Source organism: Lissotriton vulgaris, chromosome 3_1 (genome assembly GCF_964263255.1).
Source record: "Lissotriton vulgaris chromosome 3_1, aLisVul1.2, whole genome shotgun sequence".
In the NCBI taxonomy this organism is placed as follows: domain Eukaryota; kingdom Metazoa; phylum Chordata; class Amphibia; order Caudata; family Salamandridae; genus Lissotriton; species Lissotriton vulgaris.
In genome coordinates this window covers 1,814,873,686-1,814,892,904 of record NC_141689.1, presented here as the reverse complement: position 1 = coordinate 1,814,892,904, position 19,219 = coordinate 1,814,873,686, and the positions used below count along the sequence as shown (strand labels likewise).

At 47.4% G+C, this 19,219-nt stretch overlaps 1 protein-coding gene across 4 annotated transcripts in view; it reads right to left on the bottom strand.

Annotated features, from left to right (window-relative positions):
- MMAA (metabolism of cobalamin associated A) overlaps window positions 1-19,219 on the bottom strand; it is a 191,192-nt gene that overhangs the window by 71,892 nt on the left and 100,081 nt on the right. For all 4 annotated transcript variants that reach the window (XM_086962256.1, XM_086962258.1, XM_086962260.1 and 1 more), the window contains exon 6: window positions 11,697-11,846. In XM_086962256.1, the coding sequence (XP_086818382.1) occupies window positions 11,697-11,846 (150 nt within the window). The remainder of the gene's footprint in view (window positions 1-11,696; window positions 11,847-19,219) is intronic.

Genomic DNA, 19,219 nt, shown 5'->3' with positions numbered 1-19,219 from the left:
AACTTTGTGTGCAAAAGCTAATCAGTCACATGGTTTCTTTCAACCAATCAGTGCTGTTACAGTTTAAAGTGAAAGGACTTTCTCTATTAAAAGATGGGCTGCAATAAGATGCAAATGCTACTTACCAGTATGCATCTGTTCTTGGCATGTAGGGCTGCTGACATTCATATCTGTGCATAGTCCGCCACCTAGTGTTGGGTCCGGATGATTGCACATTGTTGTCCTGGAAGAGTCTTCGAAGTATCACGAGATAGGTGGCTCCTCCCCTGGACTACAGTGCGCATGGGCATCGCCTCCATCCCCAGATTGTTTTTAGCCATAGGCAGAGATGGAGTGAAGAAGTGAGTGATGACCATGCTATGAGCATATGTTTGTATATGAATACATACTGCAGCTGCTACAGGCGCCGGGGAGGAGGGTGGGCGATATGAATGTCAGCAGCCCTACATGCCAAGAACAGATGCATACTGGTAAGTAGCATTTGCAGTTCGAGGCATGTGGGCTGCTGAATTCATATCTGTGCATAGAATACATAGCAGTCCCTCCATTAGCGGCGGCCGCCCGTGCCAGCTGCAGCAGTCTGAAAAAGTGTTTTTAGAACAGCCTGACCAACAGCTGCCTGTTGTTTTGAATGCACGTCTACACAGTAGTGCTTAGTGAAAGTATGAGTGGTAGACCATGTGGCTGCTCTACAGATGTCTTCTAAGGGAATGTTACCTAAGAACGCCATAGAGGCCCCCAACTTCCTAGTGGAGTGGGCCCTCGGTGGTATAGTGAGAGTGCGCTTTGCTTTAGCGTAGCAGATCTGAATGCACTTTACTATCCATCTAGCTATTCCTGCTTTGGAGATTGCATTTCCCTTGTGTTGTGTGGCAAAAGCAACAAAAAGTTGTTTGGTTTTGCGGAAATCTTTTGTCCTGTCCACATAATACATCAAGGCTCTCTTCACATCAAGGGTGTGGAGCATCCGCTCCGCCAGCGTCTCTGGGTTTTGGAAGAACACCGGCAATTCAATAGTTTGGTTTATGTGAAACTGCGAGACCACTTTGGGTAAGAACTTAGGGTTAGTGCGGAGCACCACCCTGTTGGCATGTACCTGGAAGAAGGGTTCTTGGATGGTGAGCGCCTGCAGTTCGCTAACCCTCCGTAGCGATGTGATTGCTACCAAGAACGCCACCTTCCAGGTCAGAAACTGCAGCTCGCAAGAGTGTAGTGGCTCAAAGGGAGGACCCATCAGCCTTGTAAGAACCACATTGAGGTTCCATTCAGGAGCTGGTGGAGTCCTTGGTGGAATGACTCTTTTGAGTCCTTCCAGAAAAGCCTTGATAGCAGGGACCTTAAAGAGTGACAGGTGTTGCCTATTTTGGAGGTATGCTGCCATAGCCGACAGGTGAATGCGGATGGAAGAGTAAGCTAGATTACACCGATACAGGTGAAAGAGGTAACATATGATGTTTTGAATGGAAGCGTCTAGCGGGTCAATGCTGTGCTCCACGCAGTAGACGACAAACCTCTTCCATTTAGCCGCATAACAAGCTCTAGTAGTGGGCTTTCTCGCCTCCCGAATGATGTCCATGCAATCGGGAGGAAGATTGAGGTAGCCAAACTCTAGGACTTCAGGAGCCAGATCGCCAGGTTGAGCTGTTGCGGATCTGGGTGCTGAATGTCGCCATGGCTCTGCGTCAAAAGGCTGGGAGTGAGATGAAGCCTTTGATGCGGTACCACGGAGAGTTCCAGAAACGTGGTGTACCATGGTTGGCGAGCCCACGTTGGAGCAACCAGGATGAGCGTCATCGAGTGTTGCCTGAGCTTGCGTGCCACCAGCGGTATCAGAGGTGCTGGGGGAAAAGCGTACGCAAATCTGCCTGACCAGTTCATCCACATCGCATTGCCCTGTGATTGGGGGTGTGGGAACCTGGCGGCGAAGCTTTGGCATTTTGCGTTCTCCTTTGTGGCGAACAGGTCTATCTCTGGATGACCCCACCTTTGGAAGTACGGCTGGAGTACTGATGGATGTAACTCCCACTCGTGCATCTGATGGCTGTGTCTGCTGAGCAGATCCGCCATCTGGTTGTCCTTGCCTGGGAGATGTTCTGCCATGAGGAAGATGTTCCTCTGAATGGCCCACTTCCACATGCTCTGAGCCAGATGAGACAGCTGTGGCGAGTGTGTTCCCCCCTGCTTCTGGATGTAGTACATGGCCGTCATGTTGTCCGTCCGGATCAACACGACCTTGTTGCACAGATGTACTTTGAACGCCTTTAAGGCCATGAAGATTGCCATCAGTTCCAACACATTGATGTGCATCTTCCTTTGCTGAAGAGTCCATAGTCCCTGCACCGTGTAATGGAGTACATGCGCTCCCCATCCCTGGAGAGAAGCGTCCGTTGTCAGGATGATCTGTGGGACAGGCTCTTGGAATGGTCGGCCCTTGCAAAGGTTCAGTGGATTCCACCAATGCAGAGAGTTGTATGCCCGACCGCTCACCAACACTAGGTCTGTCAGTTGCCCATGAGCCTGAGTCCACTGACGTGCCAGGCACTCCTGAAGCGGACGCATATGTAGTCTCGCGTGCGGGACAATGGAGATGCAGGAGGCCATCATGCCTATCAACTGCATGAACACCTTCGCTGGAAGCGAGGTTTGGGGTCTGAATCGTTGGATCAGCGCCTGGATACTGGCGATTCTCACCGAACTCGGCTGCGCAGTGGCTGCCAGAGTGTCGATTGTTGCGCCCAGATACTGTCGCACGTGGGCGGGCTGGAGATGGGACTTTGGGTAGTTCAGAGAGAATCCCAGATCGTGCAGGAGGTGAATGGTGCGTGACACGTGGTCTACGCACTGCTGTTCCGTCTTTGCCTGAATAAGCCAGTCGTCTAGGTATGGAAAGACATGGACCTGCTGGCGACGGAGGTGCGCTGCTACAGTCGCTAGGCATTTGGTGAAGACTCTCGGTGCCGTGGTGACCCCGAACGGCAGGACCCTGAACTGGTAATGCTGGTCTAAGATCTTGAATCTGAGATACTTTCTGTGTGAAGGATGCAGGGGAATATGGAAATAGGCATCCTTCAGATCCAGCGTTGCTAGGAGGTCCCCCCGTTGAAGCAGGGGAAGCACCTGCTGCAATGTGAGCATATGGAAGTGCTCTGAGTTGATGTACCAGTTCAGGGGCCTGAGGTCCAGGATCGGCCTGAGTGATCCGTCCTTTTTGGGGATTAGAAAATACAGGGAGTAAACCCCTGTTCCCCGTTCTTGCAATGGAACGAGCTCTATCGCCCCTTTTTGCAGCATGACCAGTACTTCTTGCTGCAACAAGGTCAAGTGCTCGTCGGACATAGCACGGCTTCTTGGCGGTATGTCCGGTGGAATGGACGTAAGTTCTAGACAGTACCCGTACTGGATAAGAGACCTCACCCACCTGTCCGTGGTGATGGACCTCCACGCCGGCAGGAACTGCTGGAGTCTCCCCCCGACAGGTGTCGTGTGATCGGGGGGAAGTGACAAGGCGTCACTGCTTGTTGGAGGTGGTGGACCTGGAGGCATTGTTTCCACGTCCCCTGCCTTTGATATTATTGCCTCTGTAGCCACCCCTGCCCTTGTTGTTGTTATACGAGGACTGGGTGTTACCCTTGTAGTATTGCGTGGACTGGGATGCCTGACCTCTTGAGGTGCCTCTTGAATTGGAGCGGCGAAAGGAACCGCCCCGAAACTGCTGACTTTGTAAAGCCCCCATAGACTTGGCAGTTTCGGTGTCTTTCTTCATCTTTTCTAGGGAGGCATCCACCTCAGGGCCGAACAGATGGTCAGGATTCACTGTTTGACCCAGTATTGTGGTTTGTATGTCGGGTTTGAACCCAGAAATTCGAAGCCAGGCATGGCGTCTAAGTAACACGCTTGTATTGATAGCCCTGGAGGCAGTGTCTGCCACATCTAGGGCACATTTGATGGATGCATTAGTAATAAGTTTACCCTCCTGAATGAGCATCTCCCCCGCCTCCTTGTATTGGTCAGGCAAGTGTTGCAGGATGGCCTCTAATGTGTCATAATGGGCCCTATCATAACGAGCAAGCAGGGCTTGAGTGTTAGAGATCCTCCAGATGTTTGCTGCCTGTGCAGCAATGCGTTTGCCTGATGCCTCAAAGATTTTTGACTCTTTGTCTGGGGGAGGAGCATCACCAGTAGTCTGCGAATTCGCCCTCTTCCGAGCGTTGGACACCACCAGGGAGTCCAATGGCAAATGTCCCTTAATATACGTGGGATCCGTGGGCGCCGCCTTATACTTTCTGTCGATGCGAGGATTGACCACCCTCGCCCGGGTGGGCTCCTTGAATACCTCCTGTGCATGCTTCAGCACCCCTTTGAGCATTGGTAGCGTCTTGACTTGCTTTTCGGCTACCGAGAAGGTGTCGACTAGGAAGTCCGCATCCACAGGGTCTGAGTGCAGTTCGACGTCATGGTTCGCTGCCGCCCTTTCTATTAATGCATTAAACGCCGCCGAGTCCTCTGTCGGTGACGTCTTCGCGGCGAAAAGTTGAGTGTCCTGGCCCGACTGCGGGTCGTCCATGTCGCCTCCTGCTGTCCAGGGCACCTGCTCCTCTTCCGGATCCGAGTACGCAGGATAGTTGTACTCATCGTCCTCCTCGTCCACACCAGGCACTGGGGAATGGGCCGGCGAGTGTTCCATGGCTTGTGGAGACAGAGGTTCCATCAGAGCCGAAGAGTCCGCAGAGTACTTTTTGTTCTTAAGTGGAATCCTAAAAGGTTCCAATGGCGGCTCCGACGTAATCTTTCGTTTGAGGAGCGACAATTTTCCGGTGTTGGCGTCGATGGTCACCTCCCGACGTTCCTCCACCGCGAGCGGTTGGAGCCGAAGCTTCGACACCACCAAGGCAGCCTTCGGCGTCAGTACTTCCTGAGAGTGTCCGCTCTGCTTAGGCGCGAAGGCCTTCGGCGCCGACTTGGGAGGAAGGGTAAAACGGATTGGCGTTTGTTCCTTGGCCGGCTTCGGCGTGGGCCTAGGCACTACAGTGTCCTGGCTGGGAACAACAGTGGACTGTTGGATCCGCTTCAAGGATTCTCCCACCTTCTTTGTAAGGGATGCCGAGGGCTGAACCGTCGCGAGCGACTCCTCGTCTCCGAGAGTCCGGTCGCCGGTAGGCCTCTTCTTCGGTGCCGACGCCCCATGGCCTGGCGCACCATCAGCGTGACGCTTCTTCGAAGCCTGTTTCGGGTCCGCGACCCCTTTCGGCGCCGACGCGTCGGATGCCTTCACCTTCGGCGCCGACCCAGAGGGCTTCGGGTCGGCCATTTTGGCGCGGCTCTTGTGGTCGGCCATTTTGGCGTGGCTCCTCGAGTCGGCCATTTTGGGTTTCGGGGGAGTTGACGCCTCCAGAACCTTCTTCACCAACGCCACTTTCGGTTTCGGTTTCGCATCCGAGGGTGCGGGACCAGTTGGCTTCACTTTCGGTTTCTTGTTAGAAATGTCCGTGACCGGGCCCGGAGGCGGGGACGTAGGACTCATATTAAGATCTTGGGTAAGGCCCGAAGGCGATCCCTCGACCTGGGCCGTATGACGGGGGTCAACCCCGGAGTCCGGTTGGGGAAGCTCTTCTTCTGAGCTATCCTCCATCGTGGCACAAATCAGTTCGTCGTCCCCTACCTCACCGGAGACTTCGTCGCAGGTCTCCTCATCCGCGTCGTAGGTTTCTTCCTCGGACGCGGGTTCAGAGTCCGACTTGTGTACGCCGGCCTCCTCCTCGACCGATTCCTGAAAGATGTCATCAGGTGGGGGCGCCGCAGCCGACAACTGTGCTTGGAGTCGATTAGCCCGGCGAATCTTCAAAGTTTTCTTACTCCTAAACTTTGAACACGCCATGCAGGTGTCTTCACGGTGATCCGGTGACAAGCATGTGTTGCACACGGGGTGCACGTCGAGGTGCGAATATTTTGAGTGACACAGCGGACACTTCTTGAATGGAGTCCGCTCCATAGTAAAAGTGGTAGTGTAGGCCCGTCCGCGTCGAAGCACGTGGAAGGGCAGTAGGAGATTGGAGCTGAGAGTCAGTAAGAAAACCCGAACGCAACAATACCGACGCCCAGCCTAAAGACCTTTTGGTCTCAAGTAAAATCGAACAACTATCGGTTCCGAAGGAGGGAACCGAAAACACATCCGAACCCTATGGCGGAAAAAAACAATCTGGGGATGGAGGCGATGCCCATGCGCACTGTAGTCCAGGGGAGGAGCCACCTATCTCGTGATACTTCGAAGACTCTTCCAGGACAACAATGTGCAATCATCCGGACCCAACACTAGGTGGCGGACTATGCACAGATATGAATTCAGCAGCCCACATGCCTCGAACATATAATTTCTGCTTCATTACTGCAAGGCAAATCTCATCAGACAATCCACCATTAAAGGGCAATGTGATATGTGGCTCTTAAAAAAAAAACACCTAAATAAATACATGAATGAAATGAATACATAAATAAAGAGGACATAGCCAGGCATTTGTCCCAGGATTCATCTCTCTATCAGGTGGGGTTTCTGGCTTTCACGTCTCCCCCACAAAGCAGCCCAGACTGCACATGCTGGGGTGCACAAGTCTTTGTATGTAAACATCAAGACTTTGTCTCACCTTAACAATGATAACAACCAAAAGGAGGCTAACTCCTTATAAAAGGATGGCTGGAGATGACTGGTTTTATTAATTTATACAGCATCATGCATGCAATGTGAGGTGCTTTAATACTGATATAGTAAATGTGCAGCTATGTATAATGTGTAACTTTATTTAATATGTCATAGCAACTGCTTCTTGAGCGTCGATCAAAAGCCTTTTTTTTTAGCTATTAGACCATCCACTTGTGCTCACTTCTGTCATGTGGTCTCAGGGGTGCTGAGTTCCATTAGGAGTGAACATAGCAGGATAACTTGGCCTGAAGAGGGTCTAACTGCAGGATTTCCCACCAAGCCTCATATTTGTCACAACGACAAGTGTATACAGTCAAAGGACACCTGGCTGGCAAGATGACGTAAATTGCGTCTGAAGGAAGGTCGAAAGTGTTCAACTGTCGCTGCTCAATCTCCAAACATGAAGGTGGTGATAGTGACTCCCCGGATGCAGAACCCTGCCCTACTGCTGCCACAGCTGGCCCTCCTGGAGGGGCAGCCTGGTTGGAGGACAGATGCTCAAGCCCAGGAGTTCTGGATACGATAGTCTCCATGCCAAATCCGGGGCCACTAAGATAACAAGGGCCCGGTCGGTGCGGACCACCTTGAGAACTCGGGGTAGGAGTGGTATCAACTGAAAGTCCAGAGTTCCACTAGAGGCAGAAAGTGTCCCAGTGTAAGAGGCACCTTGGAAACCTCAACACAGATGTACTTACCTTGCATGTTCTCTGCACTGATGACCAGTATGAGCTAAGATTCGCCCCATTTGCAGAAGAGACCCTAGAACACTTCTGGGTGTAATTGGCACTCATGATCTGCTAGGCATCAATGGTTGAGCTTTTCCAACCTAGCATTCAATGATTCGGTCAGGTGGTTCACCAGCAGAAGATTCCTTGGTGGCCCATCTACTTCCAGAAGCACAAGGGTCACCTGACATATGGTCTGTGACCCCACCCGCCCTGTTTGTAGCAGTATGACGTAGTGGGGATGTTGTCTGTGAGCACTTGCACCAGCCTTCCCTCGACGGATGGCAGGTAAGCTTTTAAACGCCAAGCAGATGGCTCTCAGCTCCAGAAGACTGATGTGGAGCTGGGCCTGCATCTGAGACCAGAGGCTTCTGATCTATACCTCTCCCAGATGGGATCCTCAACCCAGCAGCAATGCATCAATCACCAATGTCAGCTCTCCACAGGAAAACGGGGGACTCCCACTGACTTAATCAAGGTTTAATAACCACCACTGCAGGTCCTTTGCAGTCTCTTCCAAAATCTGAAAGTGGTTGGAGAGATCCTTTGATGTTGGGCCCACCAAGACTTCAGGTCTCACTGCAGAGCCCACATATGCAACCTGACATGTTTGACCAGCAGGATGCAGGAGGCAATCAGTCCGAGCTGCCTTAGAGTTGACCTCACTGAAATCCAGGACCGAGACTGATAGATCAGGATCAAGCTCGAATCTCTTGAACTCATGTCTAGAATGGTTCCAATATAGGGGAGGATCTGAGAAGGAGTCAGGTGTGACTGTGGTAGTTTGGAGGTTTTTGAGGACTGCCTGGGACAAGCCCACCTTCAACAGCCACTCGTTGAGGTAGGGGAAGGCTGGCAACCATGATCTCCGAAGTTGTGCTGCCACCTCCGCTAAAACTTTTGTGAAAATCCAAGGATCATCAGTGAGACTAAAGGGGAGCTTAGCAGACCGATAATGCTAAAGTACCACTATGAACCACAGGTCCAAAAGCAACCATCCAGTCGCCATGGTCGAGGACAGAGAAGAATTTGGCCAAAGTGAGCATCTTGATTTTTTTCTTCTGGAGAAAGGTGCTGAGAGGGTGCAGATCTAATATAGCATGAATGCTTTCGTCCTTCTTGGGCACCAGAAAGGAGCAGGAGTAACAACCATATTCTACTTATGGTGCATGCACCCTCGCGATAGACTGTTCGGCCCTAAAGGGTTTGCACTTCCTGATGCAAAGCGTAAAGAAGGTTCTCCGGCTGTCATTGGGGGGAGATAGTGGAAGGTGTAGTAGTGGAGGAAGGAAGCATAGGGCATAGCCATTCCAAACTATTTGCAGCATCTACGTATCCGATGTTAAGGCCTGCAACCCGGCAAAAATAGTCAGAGCCTGCCTTCCACCTAGTGGTGGTGCTCCACAAAGCACGCTAAAGGGATTTGGCAGGTTGGGCTCGAGGAGGAGATGGGGAGTGGGGCACCCAATGACCTTGGCCAAGGGGGAAATGGGCACCAAGCCGGGAATCTGTTGGGCACCATGCTGTGGTTGAATTGGCTGGCAGTGCAAGGTATCCTGCCGAAGCCGCAAAAGTAGCCGTAGAACTGAGAGGTCTGGCAAGGTGGGGCAGATAAACCAAGGAAGCAAGCTGTGGCCCTGCTGAGTCTGCCTTAGCCCTAAACAGATGAACCTCATCAAAGGGATGTTCAGGAGGGACAACTGGGCATCACCTGAAAAACTGGTGGGCAGCAGCCAGGCGTGGCAGTGAATGGCAACACCGGTCCAATGGCCCGCTTGGGGTCACCTGGGAGTTCCAAATGGCGTGTGATTAGCGTACCAACAGAAAGCCAGCAAGAGGAGCCCCATATTAGGGGAGGTATCAACACTACTAACGTCCTGCAGGTCATCTCACAGTGGTGGATCAAGTGGAGGAAGTGGTACCTCTACTTCAGGTGGACGTGGCCTTGGTTGAAGTCAACTAGGTGCAGACTCGGAATTAAAAAGAACAATCTATACTTAATCTTCTGGAATCTGTTTCGATGTTCCAGGACCCTGCGTGAATCTTGGCGCTGGAGGTGGAGTCAGCATTGGAGCTGGCCGTTAATATGCTTTTGGGGTCCAACTGGCACGGAGAGTGAACCCACCAGTGGTACCCCAGACGTAAGGCCTCTTGGCTTCTTGGGGCCCAAGGCGCACCAAAAGCAGTCAGCAAGGATCCTAAGAGCACGAGCATGGCAGCGCGGAACCCTTTGGTTTGCTGTGGAGTGACAAAAGGCACTGGAAACTCAGGTTATGCTGGATCGGCTCCGAAAAGATACATGGCTCCCTATCATCAAGCAAGATAGAATGCCATGCAACAGTCCCTACAGGGCTTAAAACCTGTTGTTTGTTTTAGGGGGCGACATCACATGCACACTGAAGAAAATTTGGAAAACCAGACAGCATCTTAAAATGGGGAGGTCACCGAAACCTAAAGTGATAGAGAGATGGTTTCAAGTGTATTGAAATAAGGGTGGCATGCTTCAGTCAATAGTCCAAAACATGCACCACGGTGTGAAGGTGGAAATCCTCCAGATTCCTCTGAGGTGGGCAGAATTGGGCAGCACAGGGATGCCTTCAAGATCATGGACAGTGGAAGTTTACAAGTGAAATTGAAGGAGAGCATCACTAGCCCAGGAAGTGACTGGCAGCGACTTTGTCTTTTTTCTTTTGCCAAGTCAGCAGGGCTGCAAGTTGTTGTTGATCATGAGCAGTCTCAGTTTATTGAGCTGCCCTTAATGCAGATAACGAAACAGTTTGGCATAATGTTCACCTGCCATCAGTCATTTAGTTCTCTCTTTCCAGAAAGTCCTGCTACTTCTGCCACAGGTTACAGCACAAAGGGTTCAAGGAATTTACGACTGTGCAGAGCTTAAAGAAAGCTGGCTACCGCCAAAGGTTCAGTACACAGCAAAATGTATTCACAACACTTGTTAAAGCTGTCCTCAGTGTCCAGAAAAATAATAATTTACTAGTTCTAGCCTTTGGTTACAAGAGGAGGACATCAGATCCAAACAATGGTCTGTCCTTTTCAAATGCAATGTCTATCTTCCAGTCAGGTAGAAGTGTATTCTTCTTTTTGGGTTTGCTTTTTGCAGGTTTAACGAACTGGTAGTCCAATTTCGGATCAGTTTGGACTGGTCCAGACGTTTCCTGATCCGAATCACACAGAGTGTGGTGTGGGTGGCCACCACTGGGTGAGATTCACTCTTTCAGGGGGAACAGACATTGAATATGTGAAGCTTTCCTCACCCAACAAGATAGACTGGTATCAGGAGTGGACCTTGAGACACTTTTTACAGCCTGCAGGGAGATAATCATCTTGTGCTCTAAAACACGTGTATGAGTGGATGCCCTCGTTCACTTTGCTTCACTGTTATGCACAGGTCCCACACACATCACATTTATGGATGACTAGGCAGACCTTACAAGGGAGAGCCAGTAGGAAGTCTTCCCAGAAGGATAAAGGCTAAAAGAGTGATGCCTCCAAACTATTTTCATACAGCTAACCCTGCCAGTCTCCTCACAACCTAGGATGAAGGACCAGTCACCACCCTCATCCAGCCTGAGGCTCACTTTGAATGAGCCCAACACAGTAGAGCTAACATAACCTTTGCCGATGAACAGCAAATTAACACTTGGGGCACATTATTTTAATTATAGATTGTCGGATTCAGTAAAGGAAAATTAGGAATCATAGGGCAGTTAAGTAAAAACATAAATGAAAGGTCAGTAAAGATTTGACAAGTCATGAAAAGAACCTGTGTCCCAAAAACAACAAAAGAAATTCATGTATTAAAGGCATAATATTTTTTTTTTCAGCTTCAAGGAATGTTCTACTAACCAAATATTTATACAATCTGGTCACTTTGGATGAGCCTGTTTGCTGTTCTCCCTCCTAAAAAACAATCACAATTGTAAGCATGCTAATAACTAAACTATGCTGATACCACGTTATTATTTTCGACTTCATAAGCTTATGAAGTTGGGCAAGCTTATAGGGAAAATAAAGGACAGACTGTTGAAAGCAGCATCACAAGACAGTAACCAGGGCTTTGGATTCAGAAAATCGCAACACACGTTCAAATATTAGAATTACTAAACATCTGTGGGTGCTTGAGGCTTATTTGTGACAAACAGCACAAATGTTTCATAGATAGGAGCACAGTCATCACTCTTGATAAAGAAGCTGATTACTTGGATTTTCAGGGTTCGCTAGTACATAGAATTAAAAAAATATGACACTGTGTAACATACCTCTGGTTTCCAAAGTTTGGAGCGTTTACGGAGTAGTTTCATTGCACTGAGATACTCTGCTTGAGTCTTCCGGGCAGGTCCTAGCAAATCCCCGTCAGCCTTATTTATGACAACCAAATCTGCCATCTCAATAATACCTCGCTTGATACCCTAGATACAAACAAAAATTAGGAGATTCATGGATTATTTTGCTAAAGCCACTTAACTTTCAATTTTGTTGAGAACTTGAACGACTGATGGTCACAGAACAGATATCTTTGCCCACCAGAAAACAGGTTACAAATAACAGATCCGCGAAATGTATTTCAACACAAAGGGAAGCGTTGACACATTTTGTGGCACTAATTTTTATAAAGACAGAACAACAACTATATACACGATGCTTACGAACGGACTGCTCTAATACTATTGGTGATCGCCTTAGAATGCATAAACCACGTGACTCGTTAACTTATACTGGTTTGCTGAGAGATCTAAATTGTAATTTCTCTTGCTGTTTCCCACACAGATTATTGCTTGTTTAAGATCATTTCAAACCAGTAGAACATGTTGTTGGACGTTTATGAATACTTGCAAAAATAACGCATCAAGCTCATGCACCATCTTTTTGGCGCGACCTTCACTGAGAGCTGATTCTTTTGGTAAGAGGAATGAAACTATTTACCAATAGCTTTAATTTAGGAATCATGCTTAAATCACCAATAATTGGATATTTCTAAGTGCCATACCTCCATTTTCCAAATTAGATATTACTTATACAAACTATGGACTTCTGAGGTAGCTATTCCTTTTCAATTAAATTGATCATCATGTACCTTTAATTTGGTACGTTTTCTTGTCCACACATTAAGAGATATCTGAGTGGGGTGAATTTATGGTTGTAGAGATATATACTATTTAATCGAATTCTCTCTTACCGAACACTGTTTGAGTTTCCTTTAAAATGCAATATTTATCAATAAGGGGCGTCTAAAATTTTAACTATAAAAAGTTATGTGCAACAAGTATTATATTTTGTCACCATGTTTTAACATAATCATTACGAGGATGGCATATGGTGAATATGAAACCCTTTGAGGGTCGTCAAGGATACAAAACCTCACTGTAAGGTTTATCAATCGCATTAACATTGTATAAAATAGACATGAGGAAGAAGCTATTGATTTATTGCTTGTATAAGAAATGTATTTTTAATCTCACAACTGTCTAGGCATTACACCTATGTGCTTATTATCTGTAGGAGATTTATGTTCATTGATCTGGAAGACTAATGAATTTGCATATTGTAATTGTCATATAAGCTCACTATCACTGTCTTGTCATTAAAGTCATGTCCTGTGTGTTTTTTAACAGCCCTGAAGAAGTCACCAGAGTTTGTGATGAAACCTGTTGGCTGTAGTTTCTAATATGTTTTATGTGGAGGAAGATCAAAAAGAAATTAATAAAAAATAAAAAAATACGGATGCAACACACAGGTTTTTCTATTGTTTCTTCATAACTTAAGAGTGTTCGGTATCCATTAAATTGTCACATTGAATCATTGATTTTCCCCAGTGTGATTTGAGGGATAGGAGATGCTATTGTTCTATGGAACCATTAGTCTAAAAACGGTGCTCCTCTACCTTGTAGTTTTGAAGCCTGACACTCACCAGTTGTACAGCCTTTCACAGTCCCATCCCTAATCACTGTGAAGAACATCATCATGGACCACTGGACAAGAAAAAAGTAGGCAGGTGGACACCAGGAGAAGTAGGACTCGAGACTGCAATACATGTCACAAATGTGGGTATTTTGTACTTAAGAGGTCATCCCAATACTGCTTACTCTATTCTCAGCAGAGTGTTAGAAATGGTTAGAAATTAAAAACTTATCAGGAGCCAAATGTGGCTATCTGTCAAAACCAGAACAAACAATCCCTTCTGGAACACAAGGGGAAGTGTTGCAGTTTGAGAAAAACCTCTGAGAGAAGTGCAACCTCAAGAGGCAGTCTAATGCAGAGTTAAGCTGGGTTCAAACTCTTCTTGCAGGATCTCCTATCACTCAAGAATGCATGGGACTCTGAAAAGGACATAGGTGTTACTGAAAAAAGAAAGACAGGAGAGCAGCTCTGACAGCAAAGTATCAGTGCTATTTCTAAGCATATTGCAGGAGTAGATGCTAAGAGAGGATGACAACAGCTCTGAAGGCAAAACTAAGTCTGCAAAAGAGAAGAGACTGCATGTTTGAGGACCTCAATGGGAGTACATACATACAAAGGAAACATGACTGAACAGACAGTAGAACAACATAACAAGGTCCCTAAACCAGGCTGGTCTTATTACACAAACCTTGCTTAAGATTTTGGCTTCAAACTAGAGGAAGTCGCTGCAGAGGAGTGCCAGGAAAGAGCAGAAGACTTCTGTTTTGTTCGCCTGAGAAATTCTAATTATCACAACAGGAAGTCAACCATCATAGGATGAACTTTTAAGAACATCTTGTGTAATTCCCACTCAGCAGAAAGTAGTAAAATTGTTGCATAAGGGTGAAAATAGGAACTTGCCATCAAGAGACGAGCCAAGGTCTCACTGGGGCCATATCTAATCAGAACTGCAGGTAGAGACTAGGCAACCCTGCCAATAGAAACGCCCAAGGACATGACCCGGGCTGAACTGTATGGATGGTACAAGGTGAGCTGAAGCAAAAACAGAAATGATAGTTAAATTGCAACACATCATGTAAAATGTCAAATGAATTTTGAAGCCATAATCTGCAATGTTTTCCCATGACCGGACTCGGGCCATCAACAGCAAAGGCTCTGGATTTGTAAGGGTTGCACGAAACCCCTGTGGTTGACCATCCTGTTCAATATCTCCAAAATTGCACTGTTTGTTAAGTGAAAAGTGGCTACTAGTACACACTTCTCAATCTCAAACACTAGACCTTGGATCAGACCTGAGGAAATTAGAAAATGCAGAGATAACACTCTGAAAAAGGCTCAGAACTAGTAGTGAACATGATTGCCAAAACAAAAACAAGGGTGTCATAATGATGTCAAACAGTAATGGAAAAAAGCAATGTTCAGAGAGGAAATCATCTGTGTAGGGCCCTGCTTTAGGGTCCTGATTTTCTTGGGGCTCATGCATGACCGGTATAAAATTGGAGGGTCGAAAGACAGACGCTAAAATATGCTATTGGATAAGCAATCTCAGACTAACTGCCCAGCAGAATGGAAAGATAGTTCAGCACGAGAATCCCCTAGAAGTTTCCATCTGACCTGAACAGACATCAGTAGCCCACAGAGAGACTAAGAGAAATCATACAAGGGGAGCCAAAAACCTCTTAGCCCTAGGCCATGGAGAAAGAGCAGAGAAGAGCTGTAAACTTTCAGCATGCTGCCCCTAAAACAGGAAAGGCTATTTTGCCTTGCATATCTGGGGACTCTGTAATACCTTTGTAGAAGAGCGGGAATCTTCAAGCAATTTCAGGAGGATGGAAGAAGAATTAGAATCTCCCTTAACCCTTTCGATGCTGATGACGAGCTCAGCTCGTCATGATGCACAGTTGAGCTGTGCTGATGACGAGCTGAGCTCGTCATGAATACAGCCTAAGTGCAGTTTCCAGCACAGGGGGGGAAAACACCTAGCAGCCAAGGTGTTAAAAAGACAAGGTGCATAGAATTTTTTCTTAACGGGGAACTGTCACGTCTCAATCATTGAGAAAATGAACCTTCTCTTCCACTAGACGGAGTCTCTAACTGGGAGTCAAGGAGAATCAGACCCCAACAGCTACATGCATGTTCCTGGCAAAGTGGACTGCATACTGAAATTTACTTTGGCAAGAGCTGCTCCACTTTCAGAAAGCTCCATTTGACTTCATTAACAGCTTTAGAGACTACAAAACACTGTTCACCAAGAGAGGATTTAGGTTGAATCTCCAATGTTACATCCAAACAACTTTCTGGCACCACTTTTTGGGAAAGGAAACCTTAACTGCACTATAGGAATAAACAGACGACCCGTGGACAAGAAGGAAGGGTTGGACTTTATATACTGACAAGTACAATGGGGCCAGCAGAAGACACACATGCTGCATAAAAATACTACAGGCTTTCGCCAGCCAGACACAGGGAAAGGACAACAAGGCTGTAAGAGGCATGCCACTGAAGTATAGTTTTTGATTATCAGGATTAAGATTCATATGGAAGAAAAGTTTCAGAGGGCTTGCATGGGCAGTGAGCAAATCAATTTTGTCCAAAAACATGGACACTAAAAGACATATCTACATCTCCGAGGAAATCGTTTGTGGAAAGTGAAGGAAATTGGCCAAGCGCAGAGTGAAACAAGAACTGACACCAAAGCTAGAGAGTGGAGGTAACAAGGGAAGTATTCATGTTGGCCACAAGTCACTACAAAGACCTAAAGTAGTCCAACACTCTAGCAGATCACAGAGGCCGGGAGCCTATCAAGAACCAGGTGGCTAGGTTAAAAAGTCATTTTGGTGAAGTGCACCACTTAGGGGTTACTATAGACAGCATGGGGGCCAGGAAACTACAAAGGGCACCACCAGATAGACAGAGTATTAAAAGACTGGTCGAGGACCAAAGAATACCTGTGTCGTTTTATAGCAAGGCAATCTTCAGTGCATGAGTTCAAGGCCTTTAAAGTAGGAATATCTAGGGAGGCCACCTATATTAAGTGGCACCAAAAAGTAATATGTGTCAAAAACCTAGGCCTGATAAAAGGTCTTGACTACCAATTGGAACACCCTGCAGAAATTACGTGGTGTGGCTGCAAACAGAGTCTGGGAGGATAACCAGGTCACAAATCACACAAGCACAAATAGATGCACTGAGAGGAGCTCAAAGAGAGGAAAGCTGGTGAAGTCACTCAGGGGAGGGAGAGAATACAGCCTCAAAGTCTCAGGGGCCTGGAATAAAGTGGGGGTAAAAGGTAAGATAAAGAAGCAGATAAAGAATGGATCCATGGCTTAGCATGATGAAAGGGCAACTGACCAAAGCCATAATCAGAATCTGGAGGGCACTATTGGTATAGTCCTGGAGCAAGCCCTGGGAAAATGCTGGGGCTTAAAAAGTACGCCACCAATGACTGTGGCAGACAGAAATCAAGGCATCAAACATTATAGGCCAGGTCCGCGCGGCAATAATACAGCAATTGCCCGCTTCCTGCGCTGTAGGTGCTTTTGAGTGCCTGGCCCGCCTCCAACCTCCGCCTCCTGCCGGCCGATTGGGTGAGCCCTAAGGTGGGGAACTGGACGAGTGACAGAGATGTGGCAGAGGGAGCGAGAATACAATTTTAAAATCCAAACGCGATTCGGGCGAGTGCAAGCAAGTTATTTTCTAAATATAGATAATTTTAAAAACATAAAGCGCTAACAGGCCAGGTCCGCGTGGCAATAATACAGCAATCATGGTGGTATAATTGTGCGTATCAGATGCTCGTAGTTCAGTGATGTATGTTTTGTGATATGGTGGGCGTAAAAGTTGAGCAAGAACCCTACCAGGTCCCTCACCCTCTCCATACCGTCTGGCAGACTGGTATTTTCCCATAAATAACATTTCCTTATCTGCGGAGTCCCTGTAGTCCCCTAATAGCACCAATTGCCTCTGTTTGTATAAAGGTGCGAGTTGTTGTGTATTGTCCTCATCTAGCGTTTTGAAGTTTCGTTCAAGTTTCGTCAACGTCTTACGTAGATCTTTAAGAACATCAGCGTGTTTCACAATGCATGTGCCCCTGAGAACCGCTTTGAAGCCCTCCCACAGGACCGCCCAGGAATCTACAGAGACAGTATTTATATCGAAGTATTCTTCAATGGCCTCGTGTATTTCGACCTGGAATACCTCATCATGCAATGCGCGGTTACAAAACCGCCATTGGCGCTCAAAGCCCTCTGGGCGTGGGAGCTGTAACTGCAATTTCACTGGGGAATGGTCTGATTAGGTCCGAGGGAGAGACTCTACCCGCGAACACCAGTCATATATGTCCGGCGAGAGCATCCAGTAATCGATCTCATCCATGTGTTGTATTAGCCTGAGTATTGTGTGTATTTTGTCGCGTTTGGATTCGGTTTACGCCGTAGAACTAATAGAGAGAACCGATCGCATAGCTCCAGGAGTGCACGTCTTGCTCGGATTTTGGTGTCTTGTGCCCCCGAGGTACTGACTGCGATGGGGTTAGGAGTATATTAAAGTCATCGTCAACTATCAAAGTCTGAGCTTCAAGTTTGTCGAGCTTTGAAGGCAAAGCATAAAAAAATTCTGGGGGGGTCTACATTGGGGGCCTAAATGCATAATAATGTAACTTTCCTACTGAACAGGGTTCCTGAAACTATCAACTAGCGTCCTTCACCGTCTTGTTGAAAGGAGCTTAAACAGAATGGAACTATACTGCGTATTAAAATGGCTGTCCCCCTTGCGTAGTGACTATAATTTGCAAAGTATCTATTCGCCCCCCCAGCCGTGCCCAAAATGCGCCCAGTCATTCTGGGGGTAGGTGAGTTTCCTGTAAAAAGGCGACATCTACCTTGTATCGTGCTAAATAATGAAGAACCGGTCTCCATTTTCCAGTGTTCTTTAAGCCCCTCTCATTCCAGGAGACCAGAGTGAGGCTTGATGGACCCTCAACATTACCAAACTTGGTCATCTAACTGGTGCAACGATACTGTAAGTGTAGACAGCTGACTATTAACATCAACAATTGGCCTGGAGTGCTGTAAACAAACAAAAAGGACTGCCTGGTTAATGAAATCCCCCACCCACCACCCAGCCGAATCCCCACAGAGGGAATGGCAATACCCCAAATGAAAGTGAACGTGAGATACCACATATCTTTGCACAGAGATGATGTTTCCAATAAACAGTACCCCAAGTTGAAACGAACAATACACAAAGAATACACTATGGGGGGCGGCAATGCCCCGACCAGTCTCAAGCAAACTGCAATAGCAAAATTAAAATTATGTAACTTGTTCCTACAATGTGAAACAAAAGTACATGGAATGGAAAATAGTCCGATCATCCTGTGCCAAAACTAGAGAACAGCTCCCCGCTTGCATCTGAGCCGCTGTGTGAGGAAAAAAATCGTGACCCAGCCCCGCTCGTTGGAATGTTTTTCTGTTTATATACTCTGCAAAACTCCTGAGCTTCATTCGGGTTATCAAAGATGCGAGCCCAGCCTTCTACGTCAACTTTCAACCTGGCGGGATACAGCATGCCATACCATAGACCCAGGTTCCTCAGGGTGGCCTTGACTCAGTTGAATTTCTGCCAAGCATCTTGTACCATGGCGGTAAAGTCAGGACAGAAGGACAGCTTGGAGCCTTGCCAGTCCACATCTCCCTTTTCTCATGCCAGGCGGAGAATTGGGTCTCAGTCCTGAAAGTTCATGACGCGTGCAACAATAGGTCGTGGAGGAAGGCTGGGGTTGGGGCGCTGGCCTAGTGATCTATGCACCGCTCTATGACAAAGCCAGGGGTGAAAGCCTCTTTGCCAAACAGACCCAACAGCATGTTTTCAATTATCAAATCCA